Source organism: Mytilinidion resinicola (genome assembly GCF_010093595.1).
Source record: "Mytilinidion resinicola strain CBS 304.34 unplaced genomic scaffold BDZ99scaffold_32, whole genome shotgun sequence".
Taxonomy (NCBI): domain Eukaryota; kingdom Fungi; phylum Ascomycota; class Dothideomycetes; order Mytilinidiales; family Mytilinidiaceae; genus Mytilinidion; species Mytilinidion resinicola.
In genome coordinates this window covers 54,623-80,464 of record NW_022985468.1, presented here as the reverse complement: position 1 = coordinate 80,464, position 25,842 = coordinate 54,623, and the positions used below count along the sequence as shown (strand labels likewise).

At 51.8% G+C, this 25,842-nt stretch overlaps 11 protein-coding genes across 11 annotated transcripts; 6 read left to right on the top strand and 5 right to left on the bottom strand.

The window, feature by feature from the left end:
• Positions 1 to 159: 159 nt before the first annotated feature.
• On the top strand, positions 160 to 4,510 carry BDZ99DRAFT_576783 (PAB-dependent poly(A)-specific ribonuclease subunit PAN2). The gene is made up of 7 exons (XM_033728609.1): positions 160 to 448; positions 510 to 617; positions 676 to 851; positions 907 to 1,033; positions 1,085 to 1,677; positions 1,732 to 2,148; positions 2,196 to 4,510. Exons 1-7 carry the CDS (start codon positions 428 to 430, stop codon positions 4,150 to 4,152), a joined length of 3,399 nt encoding a protein of 1,132 aa, XP_033569355.1. The 5' UTR covers positions 160 to 427; the 3' UTR covers positions 4,153 to 4,510.
• Positions 4,216 to 4,963, top strand: BDZ99DRAFT_202274 (uncharacterized protein). The gene has a single exon (XM_033713264.1). The coding sequence runs from the start codon at positions 4,489 to 4,491 to the stop codon at positions 4,918 to 4,920; it is 432 nt and encodes a 143-aa protein (XP_033569354.1). The 5' UTR covers positions 4,216 to 4,488; the 3' UTR covers positions 4,921 to 4,963.
• A 288-nt stretch (positions 4,964 to 5,251) lies between these two features.
• BDZ99DRAFT_202264 (uncharacterized protein) lies at positions 5,252 to 5,752 on the bottom strand. Its single transcript, XM_033713263.1, has one exon. It carries the CDS (start codon positions 5,634 to 5,636, stop codon positions 5,376 to 5,378), a length of 261 nt encoding a protein of 86 aa, XP_033569353.1. The 5' UTR covers positions 5,637 to 5,752; the 3' UTR covers positions 5,252 to 5,375.
• Positions 5,753 to 8,185, bottom strand: BDZ99DRAFT_202263 (uncharacterized protein). The gene is made up of 2 exons (XM_033713262.1): positions 6,215 to 8,185; positions 5,753 to 6,018 (listed from the first exon to the last, which is right to left on the bottom strand). The coding sequence occupies exons 1-2, from the start codon at positions 7,991 to 7,993 to the stop codon at positions 5,869 to 5,871; spliced, it is 1,929 nt and encodes a 642-aa protein (XP_033569352.1). The 5' UTR covers positions 7,994 to 8,185; the 3' UTR covers positions 5,753 to 5,868.
• Positions 8,186 to 8,740: 555 nt separating this feature from the next.
• Positions 8,741 to 10,769, top strand: BDZ99DRAFT_454726 (uncharacterized protein; the record flags this gene model as incomplete). Its single annotated transcript, XM_033718402.1, has 2 exons — positions 8,741 to 8,914; positions 9,378 to 10,769. The coding sequence occupies 2 exons, from the start codon at positions 8,741 to 8,743 to the stop codon at positions 10,581 to 10,583; spliced, it is 1,380 nt and encodes a 459-aa protein (XP_033569351.1). The 3' UTR covers positions 10,584 to 10,769.
• Positions 10,770 to 11,356: 587 nt separating this feature from the next.
• Positions 11,357 to 13,024, top strand: BDZ99DRAFT_454723 (uncharacterized protein; the record flags this gene model as incomplete). The annotated part of the gene is made up of 2 exons (XM_033718401.1): positions 11,357 to 11,979; positions 12,046 to 13,024. The coding sequence occupies 2 exons, from the start codon at positions 11,357 to 11,359 to the stop codon at positions 13,022 to 13,024; spliced, it is 1,602 nt and encodes a 533-aa protein (XP_033569350.1).
• A 2,780-nt stretch (positions 13,025 to 15,804) lies between these two features.
• On the bottom strand, positions 15,805 to 17,205 carry BDZ99DRAFT_482824 (uncharacterized protein; the record flags this gene model as incomplete). Its single annotated transcript, XM_033722527.1, has 1 exon — positions 15,805 to 17,205. One exon carries the CDS (start codon positions 17,203 to 17,205, stop codon positions 15,805 to 15,807), a length of 1,401 nt encoding a protein of 466 aa, XP_033569349.1.
• A 956-nt stretch (positions 17,206 to 18,161) lies between these two features.
• On the top strand, positions 18,162 to 18,833 carry BDZ99DRAFT_527420 (uncharacterized protein; the record flags this gene model as incomplete). The annotated part of the gene is made up of 1 exon (XM_033726257.1): positions 18,162 to 18,833. One exon carries the CDS (start codon positions 18,162 to 18,164, stop codon positions 18,831 to 18,833), a length of 672 nt encoding a protein of 223 aa, XP_033569348.1.
• Positions 18,834 to 19,165: 332 nt separating this feature from the next.
• BDZ99DRAFT_551154 (uncharacterized protein) lies at positions 19,166 to 20,152 on the bottom strand (the record flags this gene model as incomplete). The annotated part of the gene is made up of 1 exon (XM_033727014.1): positions 19,166 to 20,152. The coding sequence occupies one exon, from the start codon at positions 20,150 to 20,152 to the stop codon at positions 19,166 to 19,168; it is 987 nt and encodes a 328-aa protein (XP_033569347.1).
• Positions 20,153 to 21,935: 1,783 nt separating this feature from the next.
• On the top strand, positions 21,936 to 22,427 carry BDZ99DRAFT_468861 (uncharacterized protein). Its single transcript, XM_033721360.1, is given in 2 exon segments — positions 21,936 to 22,125; positions 22,138 to 22,427. 1 exon segment carries the CDS (start codon positions 22,192 to 22,194, stop codon positions 22,369 to 22,371), a length of 180 nt encoding a protein of 59 aa, XP_033569346.1. The 5' UTR covers positions 21,936 to 22,125; positions 22,138 to 22,191; the 3' UTR covers positions 22,372 to 22,427.
• Positions 22,428 to 23,851: 1,424 nt separating this feature from the next.
• On the bottom strand, positions 23,852 to 25,746 carry BDZ99DRAFT_551144 (putative MFS multidrug transporter; the record flags this gene model as incomplete). Its single annotated transcript, XM_033727013.1, has 5 exons — positions 23,852 to 24,352; positions 24,411 to 24,617; positions 24,657 to 25,325; positions 25,373 to 25,504; positions 25,561 to 25,746. The coding sequence occupies 5 exons, from the start codon at positions 25,744 to 25,746 to the stop codon at positions 23,942 to 23,944; spliced, it is 1,605 nt and encodes a 534-aa protein (XP_033569345.1). The 3' UTR covers positions 23,852 to 23,941.
• Between the last annotated feature and the right edge of the window lie 96 nt (positions 25,747 to 25,842).

The following is a 25,842-nucleotide window of genomic DNA, read 5'->3' as shown; positions in this document are numbered from 1 at the left end:
TAATCAAGAGCCTGCTCTCATGCGTCTATTCCATACTTTACCTGCTGTCGATCTGTGAAGAAGGCCTTTGTTCATCCTTGAATGGTGGACTTTGAGGGCCGTGCACCCGGACCCTCCTTCGTAGATCTTGGGTGCTTGGGTAGCTCCGCCTCAGCTCCACCTCGAACCGTGGGACGTACCTCATTGTGCCGCCTTCGCCAGCCGGATTGTGAAGCGCGTTGTGTTGGCGCGGCGCGCTCACTCTACCAGGACCTTTCGCGCTGCTGCGAAGGCTCGTATCTCCTCGTAGGCACCGTCACTCGAAGCCTCGAAGCTCCACGCCCCGCTATCCTTCACCCAACGCGCGAAGCTCTCGCCATGACCCGCGCCTGCTAGGAATTGCTACAGACCTCCATGGAAGCACGCACTCGGTGAGAGTATTTTCGGAATGGAGGCAGACTGGGACGAGGTACGGAGAAGAGTCCAGACCCCGCAACCGCGAATTCATTTAACCAGCATTGTTCACACAGGTCGGCCTCATACAGCTCCCCCCACCTGGGCCGCAACATGCACCATCACCGGTGACGACATTCACTTTCGATACCACTCAAGAGCTCCTATGGACCGGGAATGACTATGTGCGTCCATTTCACGCCTTCTAGGCCGGCAGATTTGAATGAAAGCTGACCGTTCTAGGGGCGCATTACCTCCTTCTATGGCTCTAGTCTCGACAGGTACACGTCATATCGAGGACACGCTCCATCCGAAGGTGCTGTTAAACAGATATTGCTCACCGAGAACGGCGTATTGTCTATTTCGAAGGGAAGCATACACTTTGCCATCCGCCGCGGATTGACACAATGGCATCTTGCGTACGTCGTGGTCAATACTTGGGACTGAAGGCTGGATACTGATATTGTGGCGTAGCGACGACGTCTTCGCGGATTTACGATGCATGAATTTCACTTCCAAGGGGACTAGAGAAGTGCTTGTAGCAGGATGCCAGGATCATATGTTCAAAGTGAACGTTGATAAAGGGATTATCGTGGAAACGGTTAGTGATGTATCTCGGACTTGTATAGTGGCAATAACTGATATAAGCCAGATTCCTACCGCGTCATATTATACTATTATGAAGAGGACAGGACAGTATGTTTGCGCGGCAACAGACGGCGGAGAGGTGCATATCCTCGACTCAGGAAACTTGAACTTGGTTCACACATTTAAGGCGCACGCCGGATCAATCAATGATATGGACGCGAAAGCCGACTTCCTTGTAACTTGCGGCTGGTCTCCTCGACAGCAGTATGGCTTCATGTTAGATCCGTTCACTAATGTCTTCTCTTTAAAGACACTGTCCGCACTACCGCCCATACCTTTCCACACCGGCGCAGCCTTTGTCAGAATGCATCCTCGAATGTCCACGACAAGTATCATTGCGTCTCAGAACGGTCAGATGCAAGTAATCGATCTCATGAACCCTGATACAGCCAACCTCCGTCAAGTAAATCTCTATGACGCGTTTTTGACGGGATTCGAGATCGCGCCCTCTGGGGAAGCATTTGCAATGGCAAGCAACACCTGTAACGTCCATCTTTGGGGGTCTCCTTCCAAGATACATTTCCCAGAATACACCAATCCCACGGAATTTGCGGATCAACCTGTCCCACCACCTTCCATGGACTGGTCTATTGATACGTAAGTTGATCGCATCGACCTACTGGCTCGGCAATACGCTGACCGCTCTTTTAGACCACTGAGCACAGTTGGAATGCCCCCCTACAAAGAGCCGCTGCTGTCTGCTTGGCCGAGTCACATGGTCTTCGAGGTTGGCGCCCCACCTCCGAAGCCTGACCCCGTGGTACAGAACAACATGGTGAAATCAGAGATGGGCTTCTGGGCGCGTAATCCCAATACTAAACGTAGAAACCAGATTGAGGATACCCGTCTTCCTGATCGGATCAACGAATCTCTCAACGCCCCCAAATTTCTCAGCGAGAAGGCACGATCAGCTCAATCGGCCAGCGACGTGAATTTAAAAGCTCGAGAAACTATGGAGACCTTAACGGACATGCACCTGGACGACGTGACGCGGAAAGATGTCCCTGCCATGTATGGTAACGTGGAAATCAAATACAGCAAGTATGGAGTCGATGATTTTGATTTCGCGTAAGCCTTCTCTCCCGCCCTAAATTCGACATGCTTACAATTAGCAGTTTCTATAACCAAACCACGTTCTCGGGACTAGAAACTCACATAGCAAACTCATACGCCAATCCACTACTTCAGCTGTGCCGGTTCACCCCTTGGATACGAAATCTCGCTCTTTACCATACTGCTTCATCATGTCTTTATGAGACATGTCTTCTCTGCGAACTCGGGTTCCTGGTCGACATGCTCGAAAAAGCTAACGGGGTGAATTGTCAAGCGTCTAACTTCTTAAAGACTTTCAGCAGCCTCTCGAATGCAGCGTCACTGAATGTGCTTGAGGAATTGTCTCCAAACGTTGCCCTAACCACCATGATTCAGAACTTCAACCGGTTCTTGTTTCACAAGATTTCAGAGGAGTTTCGTAGGATGGGTCCGTATCCCTCTGATCGATCCCCACTGGATGAGGCCCTTGAAACACAGGCCTGGGCCAGCATGCGATGCGGAGTCTGCCGAAATGAGATCCTGACAGACGGGAAAACATTCGTAAACGAATTGATATATCCACCGAAGCATACGGCCAAACTAAGGCCTCCACCAACATTCTCACAAATCCTAAAAGCGAGTGTCGAGAGGCAGGACCAACCACGAGGGTGGTGTCCCAAGTGCAGACGGTATACGCAAATGAACCAGAAGAAGACCATACAGTCGGTTCCGGATGTCTTGATGCTTAACGCAGCGATCCAAAGCCACGAAGCTAAGCAACTGTGGGCGACTCCAAATTGGCTGCCTACGGAAATCGGCATTATCGTCGAGCAAGGCAATTTCTTTTGCTACGAAGGGATTGATATCAATCAACACCTCCAGCGAGGGGTTTACAAAATGGAGATATACGAGCTCATTGGTGTTGTAGCAGATATCAACAGCGGTGAACATCAGAAGCCCCATCTTGTTTCCATGATCAACACCAGCATATCTTCTCCGGAACCTTCGTCAGCGGAAAAATGGTACCTATTCAATGACTTCCTCGTCCGCCCAATTCCAAAAGACGAAGCATTACGGTTCGAGCCGACTTGGAAATTGCCTGCTGTGCTCACCTATCAGAAGAAAAGTGCCAGACACATGATCGACAACACGTGGAAAGAGAATTTGGATACACAGGTTCTGTTCCGCTGGTGGTCTACCCAACCAGAGCCTCCCGAAGACCGCTTCAAGCTCCTAGATCCGTACACCGAAATGCCATACTCGGGCTTTCCCGTCGCAATCGACGCCGAATTCATCCGCCTCCAATCGGAAGAGATCGAAATGAGCGCAGACGGCACGCGCGAAGTCATCCGCCCCGATCGCAAAGGCCTGGGCCGCGTGTCCGTGTGCCGGGGCTCGGGCGAGCTCGCGCGCCTCCCGTTCATCGACGACTACATCGCCGTGACAGAGCCCATCGTCGACTACCTGACGGTGTGGTCGGGCATCAACCCGGGCGACCTCGACCGCTCGACGTCGCCACACTCGCCCATCGGGCTGAAGCTCGCGTACAAGAAGCTCTGGCTGCTGCTGAACAAGGGCTGCGTCTTCGTCGGCCACAGCCTCGCCAACGACTTCCGCACCATCAACATGCACGTGCCGAAGCGGCAGGTCGTCGACACGGTCGACCTCTTCTTCAAGCCCTCGCTCCACCGCAAGCTCAACCTCAAGTTCCTGGCCTGGTGTGTGCTGAAGGAGAAGATCCAGCAGAGCAACCACGACAGCATTGAGGACGCGACGACGGCGCTGAAGCTGTGGCGCAAGCACCAGGAGTTTGTGGATGCCGGCGTGCTGGAGCAGATGCTCAATGATATATACTCGATTGGGCGCGATGTGGGCTTCAGGGCTCCCGGGAGTGAGGGCGTGAGGCCGAGCACCGCGGGGGGGCGCAGCGATACGCCGGAGCCGGGGCAGAGGAGCGACACGCCGAGTTCGGGGCCGACGCCGCGCAAGACGGGGTTTGGCAGGGGGTTGGCGATTGGGAGTCCGAGTCCGATGAAGTAGGGTGCGTTGGATGGGGTCATTACCAGCTTAGCTGTGGAGGGCGGGGAGGAATAAGGGGTTGTTGAAACGAGCGGAATGGACCGCTGTATGTATAGAGGTGGCGAGAGCAAGGCATCGAGGTGCTGGCGCTCGCTGCGGGGATGGCGGAGATGTATGAGCGAGATATGGGCTAGAGGACAGGTATTGGGGGGGAAGGAAGATTTCACGCCGTGTTGCATACTCTCTGGTACTCCCTTTCGCCTGTGCTCGATGGCGCAAAAGGAATGAGGAGTGGATTAGGGCAGCGTGAAGCACTCGCAGGAATGAATACTCTAGACTCCTTGCATACCAAGCAAAATGCTCTCCTTAACTAAGACACCCGTCCATATAAGCTCCCCTTCCTTCCTTCCTTCCTGCCTCCATCCTACCCCAAAACCACTCTCCCTCACGCTCCTCAACCATCCACGCCAAACCCCCCCCCCCCCCCCTTCCAAAAGCCCCAAGTATAGCACACACCACCACGTCACGTCCAAACACAGCAACTCTCTTGGCCGCTCAAATCTGGGGGGAAAAAAAAAATCAAAAAATCAAAAAATCGTTGAAAAGCCAGAGTGTCGGCCAGACCCACGGGCGAGAGACTCCAGCCAGACCGTGGCAAGAAGACCGTGGCTAGATTGCGCCGTGGTAGGAAGACTCAGGGGCAAGATCGTTTTTCGTGTTCTGCTTTGGTCTTTGTTGATGTGTGCCTCTTTTCTGTGGGTGAGTTGTGCTGGGGCCGCTGTGGTTTAGAAGGCTGGGCGGTGGGGGGTTCTGAAAAGGGGTTGGAGAGGAGGCGGGGGTGAGTGGGGGCGGTGCTGAGGAAGGGGAAGGGAGGGGAGGGGAGGAGGGGGTGGGTGGTGGCGGAGATGGGAGAGAGGGATGAGAATGAGGATGAGGAGTATCTTTTCTTATTCGAGGCATGAAGAGAGATTGTGGCGGGAGCATAGTGTGGCGTGAATCGTTTCTTTTCTTCAAGCTCGGAGCCCTAGCGTCGTCACAGCATTGACAGCACCAATTGTCGCCAACAAATCGGATCGCTTGCTGGAACTACGGTCATGTAATGGTTGTATTTTTGAACATCCCATCTGTATCCATCGACATCGCCGCTGTACCGCAGCTGGCATATATGATCCTCTCTGTACCTGCACCTTCCCTCAAACGCAACCAACCAACCACTAATCTTCTATGTACGCACAGCCCCATCTCTATGCATATATTCCTCTTGAAAACAACAAAGACATAAACACGAACAGAGCAAAAAAGCCCGTGGGCTGCAGCGACGCTAGAATCGCGCGCAAGAGAAAGTAGACACAGCAAAACATGGGAGAGTTTGCTAAATCCCCCCCGGGCTTTTTATACGAGGCAATGTTTTTGCACGTCGAAAAAACACAGAAACTCCAGTCCCCGTGGGCGCGGCAGGAATAAAGCGGCCTAAAATCGCAAAAACAGTTGAGAGAAATGCCCATGCCTCTCCTTCTATAGAATGGAAACAATGGGGCGATTGAAAAAAAAAAAGGGAAGATGAGGAGGGGGGGTGGGTAGGGATGAGATGGAAGCCTCTACCCAGGAGCCGAACGCCGTGGATTACACCGCGCATAACGCAGAAAAAACGTAACACGCTTGAGCTCGTGGATCTGCGTAAAAGGGAGCAGGAACGCAATGCGGAAAATTTGGACAAGTCGAAGCTGCTGACGGAAATCACACGAACTCGGGCCAGTAGTTGTAGGGCATGAGTGGAGGTCCGCGCCACTTCTCGCCGTACATGTTTGTGCGAGTGCCTGCGAAGAAGCCGTCATGGGCGTGCTCGAGGATGGAGATCCAAGACGAGGGTTCCGGGTGCTTGAGCCACTAAAAAAGTGATTTGTTAGCAGGGTTCGTGATTGGTTGGAGGTAGTAGCGAAGATAAGCAACAGGAATCACACAGTGCGAATATCGCAGAATTTCGGCTCCGCAGAACTCGATCTCGCAGCGAACGGCGGATATGGTGTGCAGGGAAATAACATGGCGTCGGGTCGAGTGCTGGGATTTAGAAATTTAAGCTTACTTGGTTGTGAATGTGGTAGGTCCAGGCGCCGCGGAAGAAGTTCTCGAGGGTGCGGTTGTTGGGCGCGAACTTATCCTCCTCGAGGATGTAGTCAGAGACGACGCCCGCCTTTCGCAGCTCGGCTTCCTCGTCGGTCGTGGCGCTGAATGATTCCAGCGGTTCGACGGCTGGTGTGGGCGCTGCGGCTGATACGGGGGTGTTGTCTTCTCGATCCCTCTTCATGACTGGTGCTGGTGCGGCGGTGTCGATTTCGTTGGTTGAATCGTCTCGTAACCGCAGTTCCTTGACCCCAGCTGTTGCAAGATCGATCTTTTCCAGCTGTGGCCCATCGTAACTCTCCCACTCATCCTTGAATGCGCCCTGCTTGCCCTTGAAGGCTGCGCCGTAGTCTCGCAAGCAAGGGACTGTGCATCGTCCTTCCCTATCCCAGTTGAATTCGGTCCAGATAGGGTCAAATGCTGCGGTCTCCAGCATGAGGAATTCTTGGTCTCGTCCATCCTTCCACGCCATCCTGCCAAGAACTCGGGGATGGAAGTTCATGCCCATGCGCACGCCACCGCGGAGTAAGTAGGACGACAGTGACGAATTGGCTGTTAGCGACATAATCGCGGTGTTGTAGTCGCCTGGGTGGGGGTGCGCGGCCCAGCGCTCGGCAAATGAGTGCTCCTTGGGTAACAGCAATGGGCGCATATCTCGCAACATCAGTACGTCCATGTCATAGTAAGATCCGCCATAGACGTGCAGGACGACGAACCGCACTGCGTCAGACACAGCGACAGGGAGGAACGTCATTTGCTTCGGGGTAAGCACGAGCCACTGCTGACCATCCTTGTCCTCGATGATCCCGTCAGCGACAACTTTTTCGCCATTGGTGTTGGGCTTTGAGGGGCTTTTGTAGTAGTCCACTCCGTCAATGGTGTCGTTGGCCTTGGGAATGGGAATCCGAGAGGGGAACTTCCAAGCCATTAGGACGATGTCTCCCCGCTCCACTAGGGGCAGGAATCGTGCAAAAAGCGCATCCTTATTGAGCATGTCGCGAACGGCGTTCGGGTTTCTATCGCTATCCAGCCAGATAAACAGGCGTGAACAGGCCAGATTTTGGGTGTGGAGATAGCTCTTAACGAATGCCTCAACCCGCCATGTGGCCGGTCCGGTCCAGTAGGTGTGATATGGAATGATAGGGCCAGAACATGTTCCAATATTGGTTCTGTTTGCCGGGAGGGCGTCCGAGGTAGACACGTACTTGGATAGCGTATTATCGTGGCCGTCTGCGTTGTTGTACTCGGCCTCGCGAGGGTCCTGGATGCTGGCTCGGCTTGTTTCTTCGGGGAGGTGATAGTACTCCGACTCGTCATTGGCGAAGAACTGCAGGCAGTCGAACACGTTGCGCATCTTTTCTATCCCCAAGTATGTGCCTCTGCACTTCTCTACCAGCAGGTGTAGGTCAGCCTCAGTGTCGACGTGGGGCCGAGGGCCTAGGTAGTCGTCCTTCGCCTTGACAGCACCGACTGGCCTATTGAAGACATTGGCGTGAGGGTTGATGGTGACTGTCTTGGAGGATGACGCGAACTTGACTTCCAGCCCGGCCTTGGTGGTTTTGATGAGCTCGGCTGGCCCCGTCTTGTCCAGGAAGGCTGGGATTCCAAGCTTTCCCTTCGCCGCAATCTTGGGGTCCCGGGCTAGCGATATGATTCCAAAAATGACAGTGTACAGCAGGGCTGCACAGAACAGGTTCCTGAGCAGGGTGAAGAAGCTCCTGCGGTTGCGTCCGTCGGCCATGTCGAAAGGTCGCTAGGGGTACTGGACCCTGCCGCCGGTGTGTACAGGTGCGATTGTAGGCCCTCCAGCTCTGCCAGTGTCTCTATGTTTCCTTATGTGTCTCGGGCGAGGGGCCACGACGGTCTCGTGCTCAGAAGGTCGCGACAGGTGCGGCTGAAGCCTGGTGCACGGCGTGTGGCAGCAGTAAACCCGCAGTGGGCTCCGATGTGTGCTAACGAGGGCGGATAATCAATTCTGCAGTAGTAATTAGGTCGCCAGAGGGTCACCGGACACACTGGGGCGGTGGGCGAGGTGAAGTGGTTGTAGGGAGCGTGTGCCAGGCTCGGGGCGAGGCCAAGGAGCGACTGAGTCGGCTGTGCAGAGCAGGTACACGGGCGGTCCACGTTCAGGACGGATAAAAGATTGGGTGGTAAGAGTTGGTATGCGCCGTGAGAGCGGTGGGAGATGTAAAGGATAGACAAAGAAGAAGAAGAGTCTTGGGGCGGTGCAGGAGGTGAATGAAGGGCTCCTCTTCCAAGCTGGGGGCGCCGACTTGGGTGAAATTGGCCACGGGCTGAGACCGACATCACCACGGCGCAGGGCTGGGCGCGAGCGAGCCAATTCGCTGCCACCCAGCCCCTGACAGTCAGCGCGCAAGCCTAGCAAGCATGGGGAAAGCCTCGCGACTGGGACGGCGACAGTCCGCGGTGAATTCAACACCACGCAACGGCTATCGACACCCCGCGAGCCTGCTGGACTGCGAGACACATGCCGTCGCACCTGCTGCCGCGACGCCCGCAACTCGCCTTCGACCAGCTGCGACCACGCCTCCCGCGCCCGCTTGCGACACGGCTGAGATGCAGTCCGCTCTCCACACGCCAGTTCTCTCCCGAACACGTCGTGGTTCCGTGTCGGTCCAACGGCGCCGTTACGCTGAGGTCAGTGGTGCATGCACGTCTCTTTGCTCCGCCTCGTTGCGTGCAGCTATTATCCTCTTGCGCAGTCCTGCCCTGCTGTGGACGGCCAGCAGTCGATCTCCTGTGCGATGAAGTCACAACCAACTCTCCGCAAGGCCTCGTATTTGCTCAGGCATGCCCTGGTCGACTTGGCCCGGCCGGTTGCTGCCCACCTGCCCTGGCTGCCTGGGCATCTTCTGCCGAGAGTTCCACCAGCTTCCCTCCACTTGCGGGATTCGGGATCGCTAGTTTTCCTCTCTTCCTCTCCCAGCCCGCACATCTCTATCTTGCCGAGTCAGATTGGCCCGCTTCGCAGTCACATGATATCGATTTCCCTGTCTGCATGTATGCTTTGTTGAAGCATCTTCTCGTGCTTGAACTGGCATCGGTATTCGGGAACTGCGCTAACAATCACCAGTATATACCGATCCCGACATCTCACTACTCAGCCGGCGCCGGTGCTGATCTACCTCCCCGCTGGGCTCTCACTCCCCGGGCAGCCAGACGACTATGAAGATCAGTCTCTATCTGCACTCCTGGCTTCGTCCAGCAGCACTGTAGTACGCATCAACTACCGACGCTCCGAGCGCCATCAGTTTCCAACCCCTGTCCACGATGTTCTGACAGCGTACGATTGGATCCTTCAGAACCTAGTCAGATCCTCCACGACAGGACCCACAAATGGCCGCACTACGAGTAAACTTGCGCGATTAGGCGTGTATGGCGAGCTCGTCGGAGGTGGGCTTGCGGCAATGCTTGCACTAACAGAATGCAAGCTTGGCTCCAGCCGAATTGGCGCCGCAGCTGTCAACAATCCCGTCGTTGACTGGGTCTTCCCCGATGAGCTTGCGGCAATTATCAAACCTGATAGCAGCCCTGTGTATGAGGCTCAAGACGAATCCTACGGGAGCGACAGCCTCATGGACTGGTGGGCACAGCAAGAGGCGGAAGAAGTAGCAACCCCAAAGCCCCCGAAACGGGCGCCAAAAGCTGCAAAGTCTTCATGGAAAGACTACGCGCATAACGCTGCTTTACCGACGTCTGCCCTCCTTGAATCACGTGAGGTCTTCTTCAAGAAGCAAGAAGACTATTTCGATCGATTCGCATCGCCTATCTGCTTCTTCCGGTCCCCAAAAGGCGAGCTGGTGTATCCAGAACATGAAGATATCTTGGCATCGTCTTCGCCTCCCACGTCCGAAGTTGACAGTCCTACTCTAGACCCCGATCTATCGTTTCAGGAGATATTATCTGAAGTCGAGTCCCACGAGCCTCGTCCTCCACCTGCTCTTCCTACTTTGTTAAGGTGCCGCGCGTACTACCGGCCCTACCCACCTTCGCATCTCGACCTCGATTTACCATTCATGCGTATCACGACTGGGTCTGAGAGCCCTCTTCTGGACCAAGCATCCGAATTCAGTGGCATGACGAAGCGGGCAGTAGCGCGACAGATCACCTCAAACCGACATACCCGAGACAGCCGAGATAGCCAAGAAGGGGATCAACTGAAAGCCAAAGCTCAAGAAATTGCAGATCGCAAAGTCTCTTTGAGCGTGCAAGCCGGACTGGGGCTATGGACTGGGGTTAACAGTATAGAGGGATGGAAAAACAGCGTCGAAGAAGTAGGGTCCTGGATGAAGACAAGAATAAAAGCGTGAGGACATACAATTGCGGCGCACTGCTCGAGGTTCTCTGAGACCGCATTAAGATTCTAGAGCGACATTATTAGCAATCTTGATAAGTCTCCAGACCACCCCACACGGTGTTGAACTGCCACTCATGATGAAGGGTAATCGACTGGTCCATACGTCCTAGAAAATAGCAAAAATACACTTATTCGCGGCCTGCAGCGCCGATCGCTTAAAATATCATCCTTGGCACTTGGGGCGGAGTAAGGCTGACTTCATGCGGGCATGCGGGGCTTCCAGCCCTCGGAATTTTACGCGCGTATCGCTCGTCCTTCGTACGGAACAGACCACTACTCCGTACGTATGTTCAGCAGCTCACGATGCTGTCTCCCAATTTTCAGCGGCATAGCTACAACACATCTGAGCCGAGTCAGACATCAAGCAATTATGTTGAGTCACTCCACCACAGCAAACCTTGGAAGCTGCCACCTACCTAAAGTAGTTCCACCTGGCCCGCACAGCACCACGCTAGTCTCGATGGTGGCGAAACATCACAATGAGTCGAAATGCATCAAGATTTTCAATTTCCCCTTCTGTTGGAGACTGCTTTTTCCTTCAGCAGCTATGACTAGACCTTATGTCTTAAGTGTTCCCGTGATAATCTTCTGTAGAAAAGTCTGATCCTCTGTCTATGTCACTCCTCTCAGTCCTCATACATATTCTCTAGTCTCGCAACTGCATTTCAACTCAAGCTTCAGTAAATACCCCTTTTCTCAACCCAAGTCGAGGATCATCTCATCATCATGCCTGCGAAAACTCTCAACCTGAAAACAATATCTCAAGCCCGTCTCCAACCCTCTCAACCATCCTCTCAATCATCTACCCAACCCCTATCAACTATCGATTCATCAGTCCTCCATTTCGCCCCCACAGGCGCAATCTGGATCTACGACCCACCTACGCAAACCCCCTACTCTCCGTCACATCTCCTTGACAGCCTTCGTAAAACACTCTCATACTATCCCCAATGGTGCGGCCAGCTCTCCTGGACCCCCTTCAACCCCTCCCTCGGACACGCCAACCGCTGCCAGCGCGTCCAGCTAACATGGGGCTCTGCAAACGACCCTGGCGTTGAAGTTATAGTCGCGCACTCTCCTTTGAAAATCTCTGAAATATTACTAAATGCCGAGGAGAGGGCTAAGAAGTCATGGGAGCCCGCGAGCTTCCCCTCCCACGAGCTGTTCCCAGACATCAAGCTTGCGTTCGCAGATGCTGCAACCTACGAAGGACTTCCAGGGATGATTGTCCAGTTGACAGCCTTTGAGTGTGGAGCTCTAGCCGTCGCGGTGAAGATGGCACATGTTCTGGGTGACGCGCAGACGTTGATCACTTTCATGAAGGATTGGGCAAACATATATAGGGACCCGTAAGTAAAGCCCCTGATATAGCACCTCCACTACCCCTAAAGTCACTGATACTAACACGACCGCAGCCTCTTCACCCCTGAACCCCTCTTTTCCCCGTCCACCCTCTCCCACCGCGCCTCCGGCAACATCGACGCTCCCACCCCCGACCCCTCCCTCCTCTCTCTCGCCAACACCGTCTCCAGAACCCGCTACGACTACTACGCCCCCACCCCCTCCGCGCCCTCCTGGGCTGCAAGCGCCATGTCCCCTCCCCCCGACCTCTCCAGCACCCCCCTCGCACCCCCCGGCCGCCCACCGCCGTGGGAACTCTGGAACCAGCGCGCCGCCTCCAAAAAAGTAATCCTACACTTCACCGTCCCCGAAATCCTCGCCATCCACGCCGCCGTTACTCCAACCCGCGAGACGAAAGTGAGCCAGCACACAGCACTAGTCTCGCACGTCTGGCTCTCCCTCCTCCACGCGCGCGCCGCCACCTCCCCGCCTCCCGCCACGGCATCAGGCGCGGCGGTGCAGGGAAGGGAGCGGAAAGCGGATGTGGCACACCTAACCCTCTCCCTCTCCCTCCGCACGCGCGTGGCCCCGCCCCTGCCCGCGCAATTCCTAGGGTCGCCGATCGTGCATGCGGCGGCAGCGGTGCCGCTCCCCGGGACATCCGGCGCTCCGGCGCTGTCGCTGAGCGAGACTGCTACTGAGGTCACGGCGGCGCTGGCGTCGTTTGATAAGGAGAGGGTGGGAGCGCTGTTGCATGAGGCGGCATTTGTGGATGCGCCGGGGAGGTACTGGGATGCGTTTTTGGGGGAGCGGAATGGGATTGTGACGAGTTGGGTCAGGGCAGGGGTGTGGGAGGTAAGGTTTGGGGAGGGGGGAGCGAGGTATGTGGAGCCGGTTATGCCGGAGCTGGATGGGGTGGTTGTTGTGGTGGAGGCGGGAGGGAACGAGAATGGGGGGCATTGGACGGAGAATGGGGTTGATGTTATGGTGAGTGCGAGGGCGGAGGTGGTGGATGAGTTGGTTAGAGATGGGTACGTGAGGAAATTTAGGTAGGCGGAGGGAGTAAAGAGGTAAGGTAGAAGATACTATATGCATTTACTACAAGTCTTCGTAAACTTGCGCGCATTCTCTCACCTCTGCGCTGCTCTGCGCACATCTCCAGAAAAGAAAAGAAAAGAAAAAAAGACCATCCACGGAGCAAAACACCACCCTCTCTCGAGGGTGTAGCCACCCCGGACGGGGTTTCTCTAAGTCCGCCCGCCCGCGGTATCTTTCAATCCGTCATCTTCACCGACCACTCCCAGCCTCACGCACCAACTACATACCGTCTCTTAACCAGGCGTCCAAGCCTCTCTACGAACCAGGCCGCCCGAAGTCAACTCGACTTTTTAACACCGGAAAGGTCGAGTCGAGAATCGAACTCAAGACCCAGGTGAGGTTTGTCGACGGTAGTGAAACGCTACCTCGCGAGGTATGATGCCTGGGATCCGGCCGACGGGCTTACACACGATGTGGCCGACCAACTGAGCTAGAGGGGCGGGTTAGTGGATGGGTTTTGCATTTTACTTGAACTATATAGGCTGAGTGAGGACGCGGCAGGGAAATTACGTTGGGCGAGGCACGGGTTGGGATCACAACAAACGCGCCGCGCGCTCTCTCTCTCCCCAACACAACCGTAGATCTCGTCTTGTTCTATACCCGTGAAACGCTACCTCGAGACGCAGACATACACTCCACGTGGCCGATTCACCAATCCAGCTGCCGGACAACTCAGTTGATGGGGGATTCGCGTTTTATGGGGATGCATAGACGGAGTACGAATGACATCTGCCAGCGTTTTCAAGATATCTTACCTGAGACTCCGATGACAACCCCTGGCCCACGAAAATTCCATCCCCGGTGGCCAGTTTATGCGTCACCGCCACGGCTCCAGACACCAATTCCATTGCCCAACCTCGATTACCTCAAATCCCGTCTAAGACGTCGACGCGGGTTCTACGTACCACATCACAATGGGCGACGAGCACAGCAGATGCGAGGAAGATGAGGTCGAACAGGGCGATGAGGATGGCTGTGTGGAGGGCGATTAGATTAACGGGCTCATGGAGACTATGCGGCTCGTGGGCGAAGGGGGGAAGGGCCACCATCTTCCGCATCTACAACCGCCTTCATAGTCTAGAAAGCGGAGACATCGCCAGCCACCAGCACGAGGACCGAAAACGGCGATATTGGGTCATTTGGTGGAAGCTTCCCTCGGCACCTCTCTGCGCGCTTCCAATAAAATCCTACGATGGTCAGGGTATTGGGGGATTCCGCAATGATATCAAGGCCTTGCACATGAGCATCAAGCGTCAAGGGGACAATACGCATCACGAAGATGCTCCAGGGCCAGCCCTTGAAATGACCCTCAACAGCCAGTTCACTCCGCGAGCCTCGTCTTACGTTGTCCTAGAACCTACATCGATTATCCCCACTGCAGAGACGAGGTTTGCCCATAGACTGACCGATCAGAGCTTTAGGAATCTGCACGAAACTATGACGCAGCGCGTCAACAATAGTTTGTATGTGAAGTTGAACGGCGAACCCTTGAATGAATCTGGAGTGTGAAATCAAGCACTGAGAGTCGATAAAATGGATATAGGGTGGGCTTTAGCTGTCCCCACTGCATCGTAGGTCGTAGAATGGTTAGGTTAGGGTTTTGCTCTATACTAGTCCAGATCTATTTTAGCTTGGTGGTTCCAGATGGCGTATACATTGATTTGGCCATCACCTGGCAGGTCCCCATCGGGTTGTACAACATGCAAATGGCCCAGAAAGCAACAGGACGAAGGCTCCCCACTCCAACGCTCACCATCGTACACATCACCAGTCTCGCCGCACGACATATGTTTCGACTCAATTCACGAGTGGGCGAAGTTGGCGGCGAGGAGAGGAAGAATCTGCGACATCCCCAAGCCTCGGATTCCGCCTAGGATTTCAACCTGCTGCTCCTGCTGTCCGAACTCCCATTCCGACAGGCGCTATCCACCCTGGGCACATTGTCATCCACGAGTTGCCAATTGCGGGCGAGAAATCACGGCCATACGTGATCTACCAAAAATGGCCCGGGGGGAAGCTCCAAGCATGCCTCATTACAAGACGCAACGGTACCGGCCTATTGAGCGTCCCTGACTGGGCAAAGGTACAGTACATGGGAATCAAGCTCCAGAGTGATACAGATTACCTGAATCGTGCTCCGTGACAGGAGCTGGAGGTGGTGAAGACAGAGGGGTGGCCTCAATTCACACCCAGACCGAATTCGTACGTGCGCTTGGATACATGTACTATCAAGCCAAGGGCAACTATGGAGATCGTCGGCTTACTGACACCGGCAAGCTGCCGATTGGTACACGCCGAGTTCATTGCGCGGCTACAGAACCACAGCATCGTGATCCTAGACATCAGCAAGGAGATCTAATGAGGGTTTCGCACGAGTCGATCTTTCATCACCAGATTTAAGGAGCGCTGAAACAGAATGAAAGTCTTCATGTTTGTCTCAGCTGCTCACAAACAGTTACGGGAGGGGGGTTGGAAGTTGCTTGATAGGGCTATGTCGGGCTTCCTTTGAATGTCTAGTCTAGGTAACATTTAGCAGTTTCCCTGCACTTATGCATGCATGGAACTATTACTTCTGTGGTTTTGTCAAAATTTGCATGCAATACCTAGATATGGCAAGAAAGAGGCTCTTTTAAAAAGAAATTGGTCTATCTGATAGTGATACTACTGATCATAAAGGGCGGAATTGAAGAGCCTAAACACACGACGTTTTCCATGATCTGAGTTAACATGGATAGTTAATAATGTCCCAAATTGCGAGCTTGGCGGTCGATACGCTTCCGCTCAACTCCCTCTGCTACCATACTGAGGCTGTCAAACGGCCTCTTCGAATCAATCGGCCATTCATCTATGGTAGGAGTAGAGGTCGAAGTACTATCTTCATATGGACCTGTATGATCAAGTATCCATTTCTCGATGCGATCTCGATCTCGATCCATATCTGCAGCCATTTCTCTCTCTTCGCTTTCCCGGTACCCGTCATCCGGATGGTCCGCACATTGCGAGTAGCCATCGTAATCATGCCAATAGCACCCATTTGCTCTTGCTTCTTGTTTCGCAGCCTCAAATTCTTCCTCGGCTTCAATGAGTTCTCTGGTTAGCTTCGACCGCTTTACAAGGTAGATGTGATCGAACTCCATTCTCAAGTCGACATCGGGGCGATTGGTCTGGCTTTTGGCATAAGCTTCAAATTCGACATCATACCTATACGCGTGTTGGTCGTAGTGTGCTTCGAAGTCTCGATACGCATGCTGGTAAAGGGATCTCTTGTCTGCCACTTTCCGCTCCGCTTGCTCCATAGATCCAGATATTTGTTGGTCTTGCGGATACAGGAATCCTCCAATTCCAGAACCCATCAATGTTCCTTGCCTCGAATCGCCATTTTCGTGTTGTAGCTCCTCACGATTTGTTAGCTGCCCCAGGGGCAAAAGGATCCCACAGCCGACGAAGACTTCGTCTAGAGTTTGATCGACTGCTTCCTGAAGGTATTCCCAACGATCTTGGACTGCTTTCAGCCCTTCATTCAGCTCCTCGGTCTGATCTACGAAGTCATCCCGCTTATTGTTTAGCGTGTGAACTTCCTGTTGCAGCTCTTTCAGAGTTTGGTGTTCGTTTTCAGGAAGATCATTGCCTTGGGCCGCTTTCTTTTCCAATCTCCTCAACTGCTTTTCTTGTCTTATGAGATGGACGAAGGTGTGCTGATCTTTCTGGTGTATATTCTGTCGCTGCTGCTCTATTGCAACTGTTGTAGTACGGAGCTCTCGCTTTGCCAGTAAAGCATCCTGTAAGCCTTGGGAGAGCTCACGCGACAGAAGAAGGGCAATGAGACCTGGTGATTCATCGCCCACGATAGCCATCTTTGCAGGTCCCGGGAAGTAATTGGCGTCCGCTTCATGTGATGTATGAAAGTCCCTTATAGCTAGTTTTCGTGGGATGGGATCTGTTTCCGCGTGCATCTTCGGCAACTGCGAAGCCCTATCGTTTTCGTTCCCATTGCCGGAAGCAGATTTGGGCTTCTTTGATAGCTGAGACTCTCCGCATGAGGCTTTTTGACCATTTAAGGTGTGGTATGTATCTGTCATCGTCGGTTTTTGAGGTTGGGTGCTCTGAGACTTCCAGAACAACAGACGACTGTACATAACGCGAAGCAGGCTCCAGAAATCTATACGTGGTTGGGGGAAGATAGAAGCCATACGCTGCCTCCAGAGGCAGCGTTCGATGAGGTTCGTCATTCCCATCATTTGTGTCTAATGGAGCACGTCTGCAGCTCGCAAGTCAAGCCGGGGGATTCAACGTGAGGGAGGCTGGTAATTGGAAGATATTCTGATCGTGAAATGGTGAGACGGGTATTTTATTGAGTTGTAAAAGACCGTGACAACGCTGGTCTTGCTAGTCAAGTGAAGGTGGCTTTCACTCGTTTGCCAACACGTAGGCAGGTTATCAATCACGTGACAGCCCCTGAACAACACCCTGCGCATCCCACGATTTCCCATTGTGACGCACCATCGCATACCACAAAGATGGCACAGCGCATTAACACAGTTGTCAAAGGTTGCACTCAGATGTTATAAACCTTGGCCTTGAAGTTGAACAGCTATGCACAACTTTTCAACAATAACCTTTCTCAGCGTACTCGACCGTGCAAAGAAATACCGTATATCGGTCAAAGACACAAAGAAGGAAAATACCGATGTTAATTTGGCGAAATATGGCCCATCTCGCTCAATCTTGATATTATTTTCACACGGGATCGCCTGTTTTCCACCACTGTTTCGATAATATGGTATACCCAAGGAAAGACCACACCCCTGGAGGGTTCCAAAAGTCTACTACGCAGAATAGGAGTCCATCTACTAATCTTCAGGTAAGCGACCTTCACGGACCGCATGATCACGCGCACTGTATACTTGTCGTAAATGAAGGATAGCTGATGTCAACTCCACCCGACTAGCGCCGGTTCGCTCAAACTTCTGGGTCAGATTTTGCCCCATCGCAGATACTCTTACCACGTCACAATGCCTCTCGGAATCATAATTCCAACTATAGAAATCGTCCACAAAGTAGCTTCACGGGAAGGGGACTGAGTCTAGCTCAGATGCACTCATGGCGTCCACCAGCGGCAACGACTACTTTGCTTACAGGGCAAACAATCCCCGAAACTCCTGTGAGCACGTTGACTATATCTCCAAATCAACAAGTCTCTACAGCACCGTCGGGTCCGGCTCAACCTGTCAACCCAACCCACAATGCTCGGTCCGAGAAAGAAATACTTGACTCTGGTTCAATCATTTGCCATGCGAGTCCAGTTCGTTTACGGGATCGGAGTATATTATCAGGAGACTCCCAACGAAGCGAAGGCCAATTCGGTCCCATTCTTGACAAAAAGCGCTATTTCGTGGTCCTGTTTAGCAACCCTTTTAGGGGTACACTAGAAGTCTTCCCAATCTACTCCCACAATGACCGCGGGATCGCGCATTCTCTCTCTGAAGTTCGAGAGCAATACATGGGAATCATATCGGAGGGCGATACATATCAAGGGGATGCACCGGAACCTGCACTAGAAGTTATTCGCAGAAGGACACCGAACTTCGCTCCGCGAAAGAACGCCTACGTGTCTCTCGATCGTGTTACGATTGAACAGGATAGCAGTACTGTTCTATGTGGTACTTTGACTGATGATAGTCATGAGCTTCTAGTCAAGCGGGCTATGCAGCTAGACCGTGAAAAGTGGAATGTTCTTAGGAGGGTGGAGGTCGATGAATCATGAAAAAGAAAAGCTGCATTTGGTAAAGAGTCTGTGACAGTTCTGCAAGAGTCACTAGGAACCGAGAATTGGATGTGGAGTAATACTTGTAGTCTTCACTCACTTCTGAGATAGGGACTCGGAAGTCAGGATTTCGTTACACAAATGTGCCACCGCTTGGGGTGCCTCAATGCAATTTAATGAATATCGATGAAGCGTACGGTAACTGTTTTGATTCATTCTTGAGCTCACCGGGCTACCCCAGACAGCACTCTTTCATGAGATTGGTATAGCTGTACCCAGGATTATCTATAAGTATAACATTAGTTACGCGAATAGCTTTCGTATCACGCGATTTATATGCGATGCCGAAATCCATCCATCCTTCTCTTCGGAGGTCCAGAAAATAGATCATTCTCAGCTTTCCTCTTCGTCGACTTCGGACTCAAAGGTTCTTCTTCTCTCACGCCTCCTATCCGAGTAGCATCCCGCCAATTCCACTTCCTTAGCTTGTTCCACTGTTCCCGTGCGTGGTCCGTATGTCTAAGCTGCACCTGCTTTCCCCCCATATTTTCGTGAGGAGCAAAGAGTCTGTTTCCCACAACCGATTCCAATTCTCGAATCGGGTTGCTGAACAGTGCCGCCTTCTCCGCAGCTGTCATCTCTTTCCCTTCCTTGACCCCATTCGAAACTTTTGCCGCATTAGCAGCCTTCTCGGCTTTTGCTCTCGCTTCGTCATTCCTCGCACGATCTCCCGATCTCTCATCCAAAACCACGCCGTAGGTCTGTTTCACCCAGTCTTTCGCTACCTGGTCTGGAGTACCGATATTTGTACTTGGCAGTATGACTCCATATTGCACGAACAGGTTCTCGACCTCCATTAACACTTCGCTACGAAGGCGATTATGTTCTCGATAGTAGAACCTGAAGCGATTTCGCGTGTACTCTTCCGCGAAAGGATTAGATCCGTGCAGGGCGAGTGCGTTGATCCATTCGAGGTCTCGGCGGACTTTGATCGGCGACTGGATCTTGAATGTGAGACTAGGTGGGGTGGCGATGCTTGGGACGTAGAGTGGATTCGGAAAAGGGACGTGGTTGGTCGGTGTCTGGTATGATGGTTGAAATGAAGGGTTGGGAGGAAGTGGGATCTGAATTTGATATTCGGACGGGACGTATTGATGTGGACAGGTGGTTTGCGGTTGTGGGTATCGGCCATTTTCTGAATTTATCGCGCTTCTTGCATGATTGGGAGCTGATGTACTCGATCCAGCGGTTGCTGGGTTCGTCCCTGTTTTAGTCGGGAAATTATTCCTATCTACGAAATTGCCTTGATTGTTTGCCATGCTTCGTGTTTACTCTCTGAGCTCATCAGAAGAGTACTTAGTGGTTATGTCCATGTAAGATATTCTTTACCAAGGTCGTAATGAGGAGGAATTAGGCAAACGATTCTGAAGACAATGCCATGGTGAAAATCGGAAGGAAAATCTATCCCGGAATAAAGAAACCTGCTAAAGATAGAGATCGAACCTGGATACATGGCTTGAGCCTGGTGACGGCTCACTCTCACTACATGATCGGCTTTGTTCCTTTGATGTTCGAATCGCTCGTGCTTTGTGCTATTGTTCACTAAACTTCTGGCTTTGTTCAATTGTCCTACGAACTTCGGGCTTTGTGCTGTTGTTCGGAATTCTTTGAAAGACAAAGATTCTAGAAACAATTGAATTGTGACAGCAACTCACAGGCGTGAGCCTGCAGTGGTTATAAAGCGTCACAACTTCCTGAAAATTCAGAAGTCAGTCTTTCCGCTCTCACTGCGGCTGACTAAAGACTGGCTTCCTAGCAGAAGTTTCTTGACATTTGCATCGCAAGATTCTCTGACATAGAAGAGTCGTAGCTAAGTCCTCCCCTCCCGATAAAGCATCTCACTAACAATGCCGGCCAGAATGATCGTTCGTTCGTGCCCATCTGCTCCCCTGGAAATAGGGAATGAGTCTTGCTGCTTTGAACTGAAGGCAGAGAACGTCGTTCATTTAAGCATGCAAAAGGTTGAGGCTGCAAGTATCGAGTAGCCTCTACCCATCTTAAACCTCGGGACGAGGCGAGCATATAATAGCTTGCGATACTCCCTTCAGGATGATGAAAGTAGGTGAGTCCTCTACCCCTCGTCTCTGCTAACGAACCACAGGACAGACACACTACCAACTGCCAGACACACCAACATGACACCGGTAAGTAAACCCTTCCCCTTACTACTAACAAAGGTACAGGACACACCAAACCGATTGCGAAGTATATATATCCGCTGTCATGCGCGATAATTGATCATACTTTACAAACGTCCGTCCCAGGGTCGTGGGACGCACCCCGAAATGGGAAAAATCTATCTCCGGGCATCTTAAGTCTTCCTTTCGCAAGCACATGCAGATACACTTAATATACTAAGGTTCTTTACCTATTTCTACTCGGGAAACTAACGTGCGTCCCTGCGTAGCGAGAAACCCTGCGTGGCGAGAAAATTAATAGGTACATTGACTTCAAGCAACTCAAACTCTATGCACACACCAACATTTCCCACAGTTCTGTATAAGTCGTGCATTGTGGCCACTGCTGAATCACTCAGGACCCCTCCTACTAGAAAGATTACGGTTGCATCGTCGCCTTCGCGCCTGATTTGCGGAGAGCATCCTTTCACGATGTAATAGAATTTCTTCACCACAGCACTACTATTAAGCTCTTATTACTTCTAATGCTCATAAAAGGGCCTTATCTGAGCCTTAGAGCCTCACTATCCTACTAGGAAGTTGTTATTAGCCTTGTGGCTGCTATCGCACGCAAATTTATTCAAAGTCGCCACACTAATTAGTACCTCCAACCGAAGCGATCACCAATCCCACCTAATGCGACGGCCTATGCTGCACTTGACTGTGCACGGGGTGATGCGGGATTGGAAATGATATCAGGGGAGGGCTAATCGTACACCCCCTAACGACTAATCGTACACCCTATACTCCCCTGTCACTTCACCGCCTTCTGATGGGCTTAGAGGGTTGCTCCAGAGCTTCCGATTGGCTTGCTTCACCTGCTTACTAATTCCGAATACTGTCTCCAAATGCGGCCACGTAGCCTCCAGCGCAGCCTATCTGATTTGTGCAGCTGTATATACGGCCGTACGTGAGCTCGTACGTGAGCTCGTACGCGAGGCTATACAAATCAGCATAGCTATACAGCCTCTCCATTTTACAGTGCATCCTGCCGATTTGTGCAGCTGTATATACAGCTCGCACGTAAGGCTGTACATGAGGCTGTACGTGAGGCTATACAATTTGGAAAGGCTATATAGCCGTACATAAGGCCGGACGTGAGGCTATACAAATCGGAAAGGATGCGCCGTAAAACGGAGAGGCTGTATAGCCATGTCGATTCGTATGGCCTCACGTATAGTCTCACGTACGAGCTTACATACGGCAGAGATGCACGTGCAGATAGACGTAAAGGTGAATGTTCGGAGGCCTCCTGCCGGACCTCCGAGCCAATCAGAAGCGGTAAAGTAGGGGGTGTATAATTATTCGAAAGGGGGTGTACGATTATTCGTTAGGGGGTGTACGATTAGCCCTCCCCTAAAAATTACTATAGTCTTGATTATGCTGTTGATCATTCTATCCATGCCGTTGAGAGCCGCCCCAGCTCCTCTCCCCTGCTCTATAATAATAAACAGCCCCCTTATAAAATCTAAGGTTATAATAAGAAAGCACCGTTAGGGAAGAACAATACTATAAATTCTAAAGATAATATTCTGTTAAGATAAGTATTCCGAGCTTGACCGAGTGGAAGAGTGGGTTTATCGGCGACGCATGTCTTGAGCCACACTTCGTTAATTCTTGCCACATCCTGAAGATTCAGCTGAGTCGCTTTTACATACTGCTTAAGCCGGGCTTTTTCAGACTTCCCTCAATCATTCCGAAAACGTCGAACTCATGAACCCGGATATTTACTGGAAAGATTGCAGCACTGCAATACCGACTACTTACGTTTTACTGGTTTAGAAAATTGATGGAAAATCTGTAAGTCGTGGGAAACAAGGACTGTCATACGCAGGCTCTGGGGAAGTAATTCAGAGGCCGACGGTGCTATTTATAAGGCTGCTCGTGTGCAAGAAAAGAGACAGACGTGGCGAGCTCGAAACCGGCGTTCGCAAGGCTGCAAGCAGATCTCCATCTGTCGCTTTGGACCGGGCGACTACTCCACCACGAACATCTCCAGCGAGAGGCTCTTGTAGAACATCTCCTGCAAAGGAGTCGCGTTCGCCGAGAAGTGCTTCGGAGCTATCGAAACGAAAACCGACGAAGGATCTCTCAGAGATCCTGAAAGGGTTGAGGACCGAGTTTTTAGACTTCTTTGGGGTTGACAGCGTGGCAGAGCTACCACCCGAAGACCAGAAGCTCCTAAGAGAAGAGTTTACATACTCGTAGAGCTGCAGTCTCAGCTTGACCAACTTCCTTTGTATAGCCACTTTGCGTAATGGCGGTATCTTTAAGAAGCAAAAATCAAATTGTGTTTCGGTCTGCAAATGAAGATTGTATTGTTGTTTTCTAGGTCTACAAGCATAGGTGGTGAGGATGAAGATAGGCGTGCAACCATTACAGTTCACTTGGGTTTTACTTAGGTTAAAATTGATGTGAACTCTCCTTGTATTGTAGTGGCCGTACGGGCCGAATATATACTAATAGGAAATGGCTCACTCTCTAGGTCTTATCAGCTCAGCTGAATAGAGGCTATTTGAAAGGAATGGACACAGCTGAGAGGACCCTGGTGTAGCTGAACAGAGGGCCTCGCCACGCTGAGTGCGCGCTAGTAGCAACCACTCAAAGAACGAGAATCAAGGAGAGAGAAAAGGGGGGGAGTGCCTGTACGTAGGTGACCGTGAACCGTATGAGTTGTTGATCCTAGGTTGTAGCTGTTACAACCCGAGTGTTTTGTATTTAGTTCCCAAGTCAAATCGGCGTCTTTTTCATCTTTAATTTATTGATTAAGTTAATTAACATCCGTCCCAAGCAAACGAAAAACCCTAGCAAACGAAAACCTCCCCACCCTTTTATATGTATTTGCCATTCTTCTAGTCGCATATGCTACGACTAATCCTCATTAACAACTTGGCTACTTTTAACAGACCTCCATTCCACAAACCACGACGCTACGAATGCAGAAGATGATACACCCAACGCACAATAGAAGACGTTATTGATACCCTTATTGTATGCAGCCTGTAAGATCGGAAGTTGGCTCGACGGTACAAGCTTCGACAGTTCAGTTGCTCCAGCTGTCGAGATCGAGGACAGATCCAAGTCTGGAATTTGCTGTCCAAGTTGGGTTCGAAGTGTACTAGATAAGATGCCCTGGCAGATACTAACAAAGACAGTACCACCGATGAAGTTGCCAAAGTTGATGATGGTAATGCCCATGGGTATATCTTCGCGAGAAAGTACCGTTTGCGCTGCGTTGTTGCATTGTGCCAAACTCATGCCCATGCCAGCACCAGTGATGATCTGCTGAAAATCAGTCTTCATGCTGTATAAATTATTCGGTTCATATGGAACTGCTTGCCTGAAACCCCGTGGATGTTGTTGTGCTCGTGCTGACTCTGAATGTAGTGAGAAGACCACAGCCAACAACCAACAGCGCTGTCCCAAGAATAAGCCAGGGAGTATAATACCCGGTCTTCGAGACAATGATACCGGAACCGATCACGGAAACAGCCGTGATAAGGAAATAGCCGATCATTCGTATTCCAGCGTCAATGGCAGAAAGCCCCTTAATAGCTTGGTACTAGAGAGGCAGAAAGAACGTCACGATAATGAGCGTCGAGCCAAACCCCAATGATACTGCCGCGCCCGCTGCAATGCTTCTCTTGCAGATGATCCTTGGCGGCAATGTCCCATTCTCCCCGATCCACGCTTGGGAAATGAGAAAGGCTAGTATGAGCACAATTCCAATGACGAGCGTCACAATAACCCGAGTAGAGCTCCAGCCTGACTCATTGCTACCCCACTGGAGAGCAAGTAGTAGTAAAACCAAACCCGTTACCAGGAGTACAGTTCCAATAGGATCATAGGCTTTCAACCGTTCCTGAAGAGACTTTCCTGACTGCTCTCGTGCCGGCGGTTTGCTAGGTACGAGCAAGATCAGTACAACAAGTGCAACTCCACCAATTGGTGCATTGATCCAGAAGCACCATCGCCACGACACTTCAGATGCGAACACACCACCAAGGAGAGGCCCAGCGATGGATGCAAGGCCGAACGTTGCACCAATGAAGCCTTGGTATTTAGGTCTCTTCTCGAGCGGTAAGAGATCTGCAAGGATAACATTTGCACCAGTGACATTTCCTGCGCTGCCTATTCCTGCGATGGCTCGGCCAATTATGAATGTTGTGGAGTTTGGAGCAGTTGCGCAGATGATAGAACCGATCTCGAACACCGCTACAAGTAGGATAAAGGTCCATTTGGCAGGAAAGAAAGTCTATGCTTGCTGTCAGCCTCGTGGGAGTATATTTGGAGAAGACATACAAATAATTTGCCTATTGGTAGTTGCAATGCAGCAAATGTAAGTAGATATCCACTTTCGTACCACGCAATGTCGTCGAAAGATTGGAAATCGTTGGAAATCGCTGGTATTGCGACACCGATAATCGTTCGATCCTAAATGCATTGTTCATTAGAAGTTGAACGGTGAAGCTGCGGCACGAACGACATACAAGGGCAGTGAGAAAGACTGCCAAGCATAACGAGAGAACCACAGGCAAGATTACTTTCAAACTTGAGTAATGGTCATGCTCGGTTTCGACTTTGCTTTCAAGCTGCTCATTTCGTGGCCTGAGGTCGCTCGAACCTGGAGCTCTTTCGCCTGCAGGCCGTAATTGTTCAGTCTTCGGCCAACGCATTGAGAATATTTGAAGGTGCTTACTTACATCAAGTTGGGAGCGCACGGTATATATATTTGACCTTGACATATGTTGACTTTGGAAAATAGTGGTGAC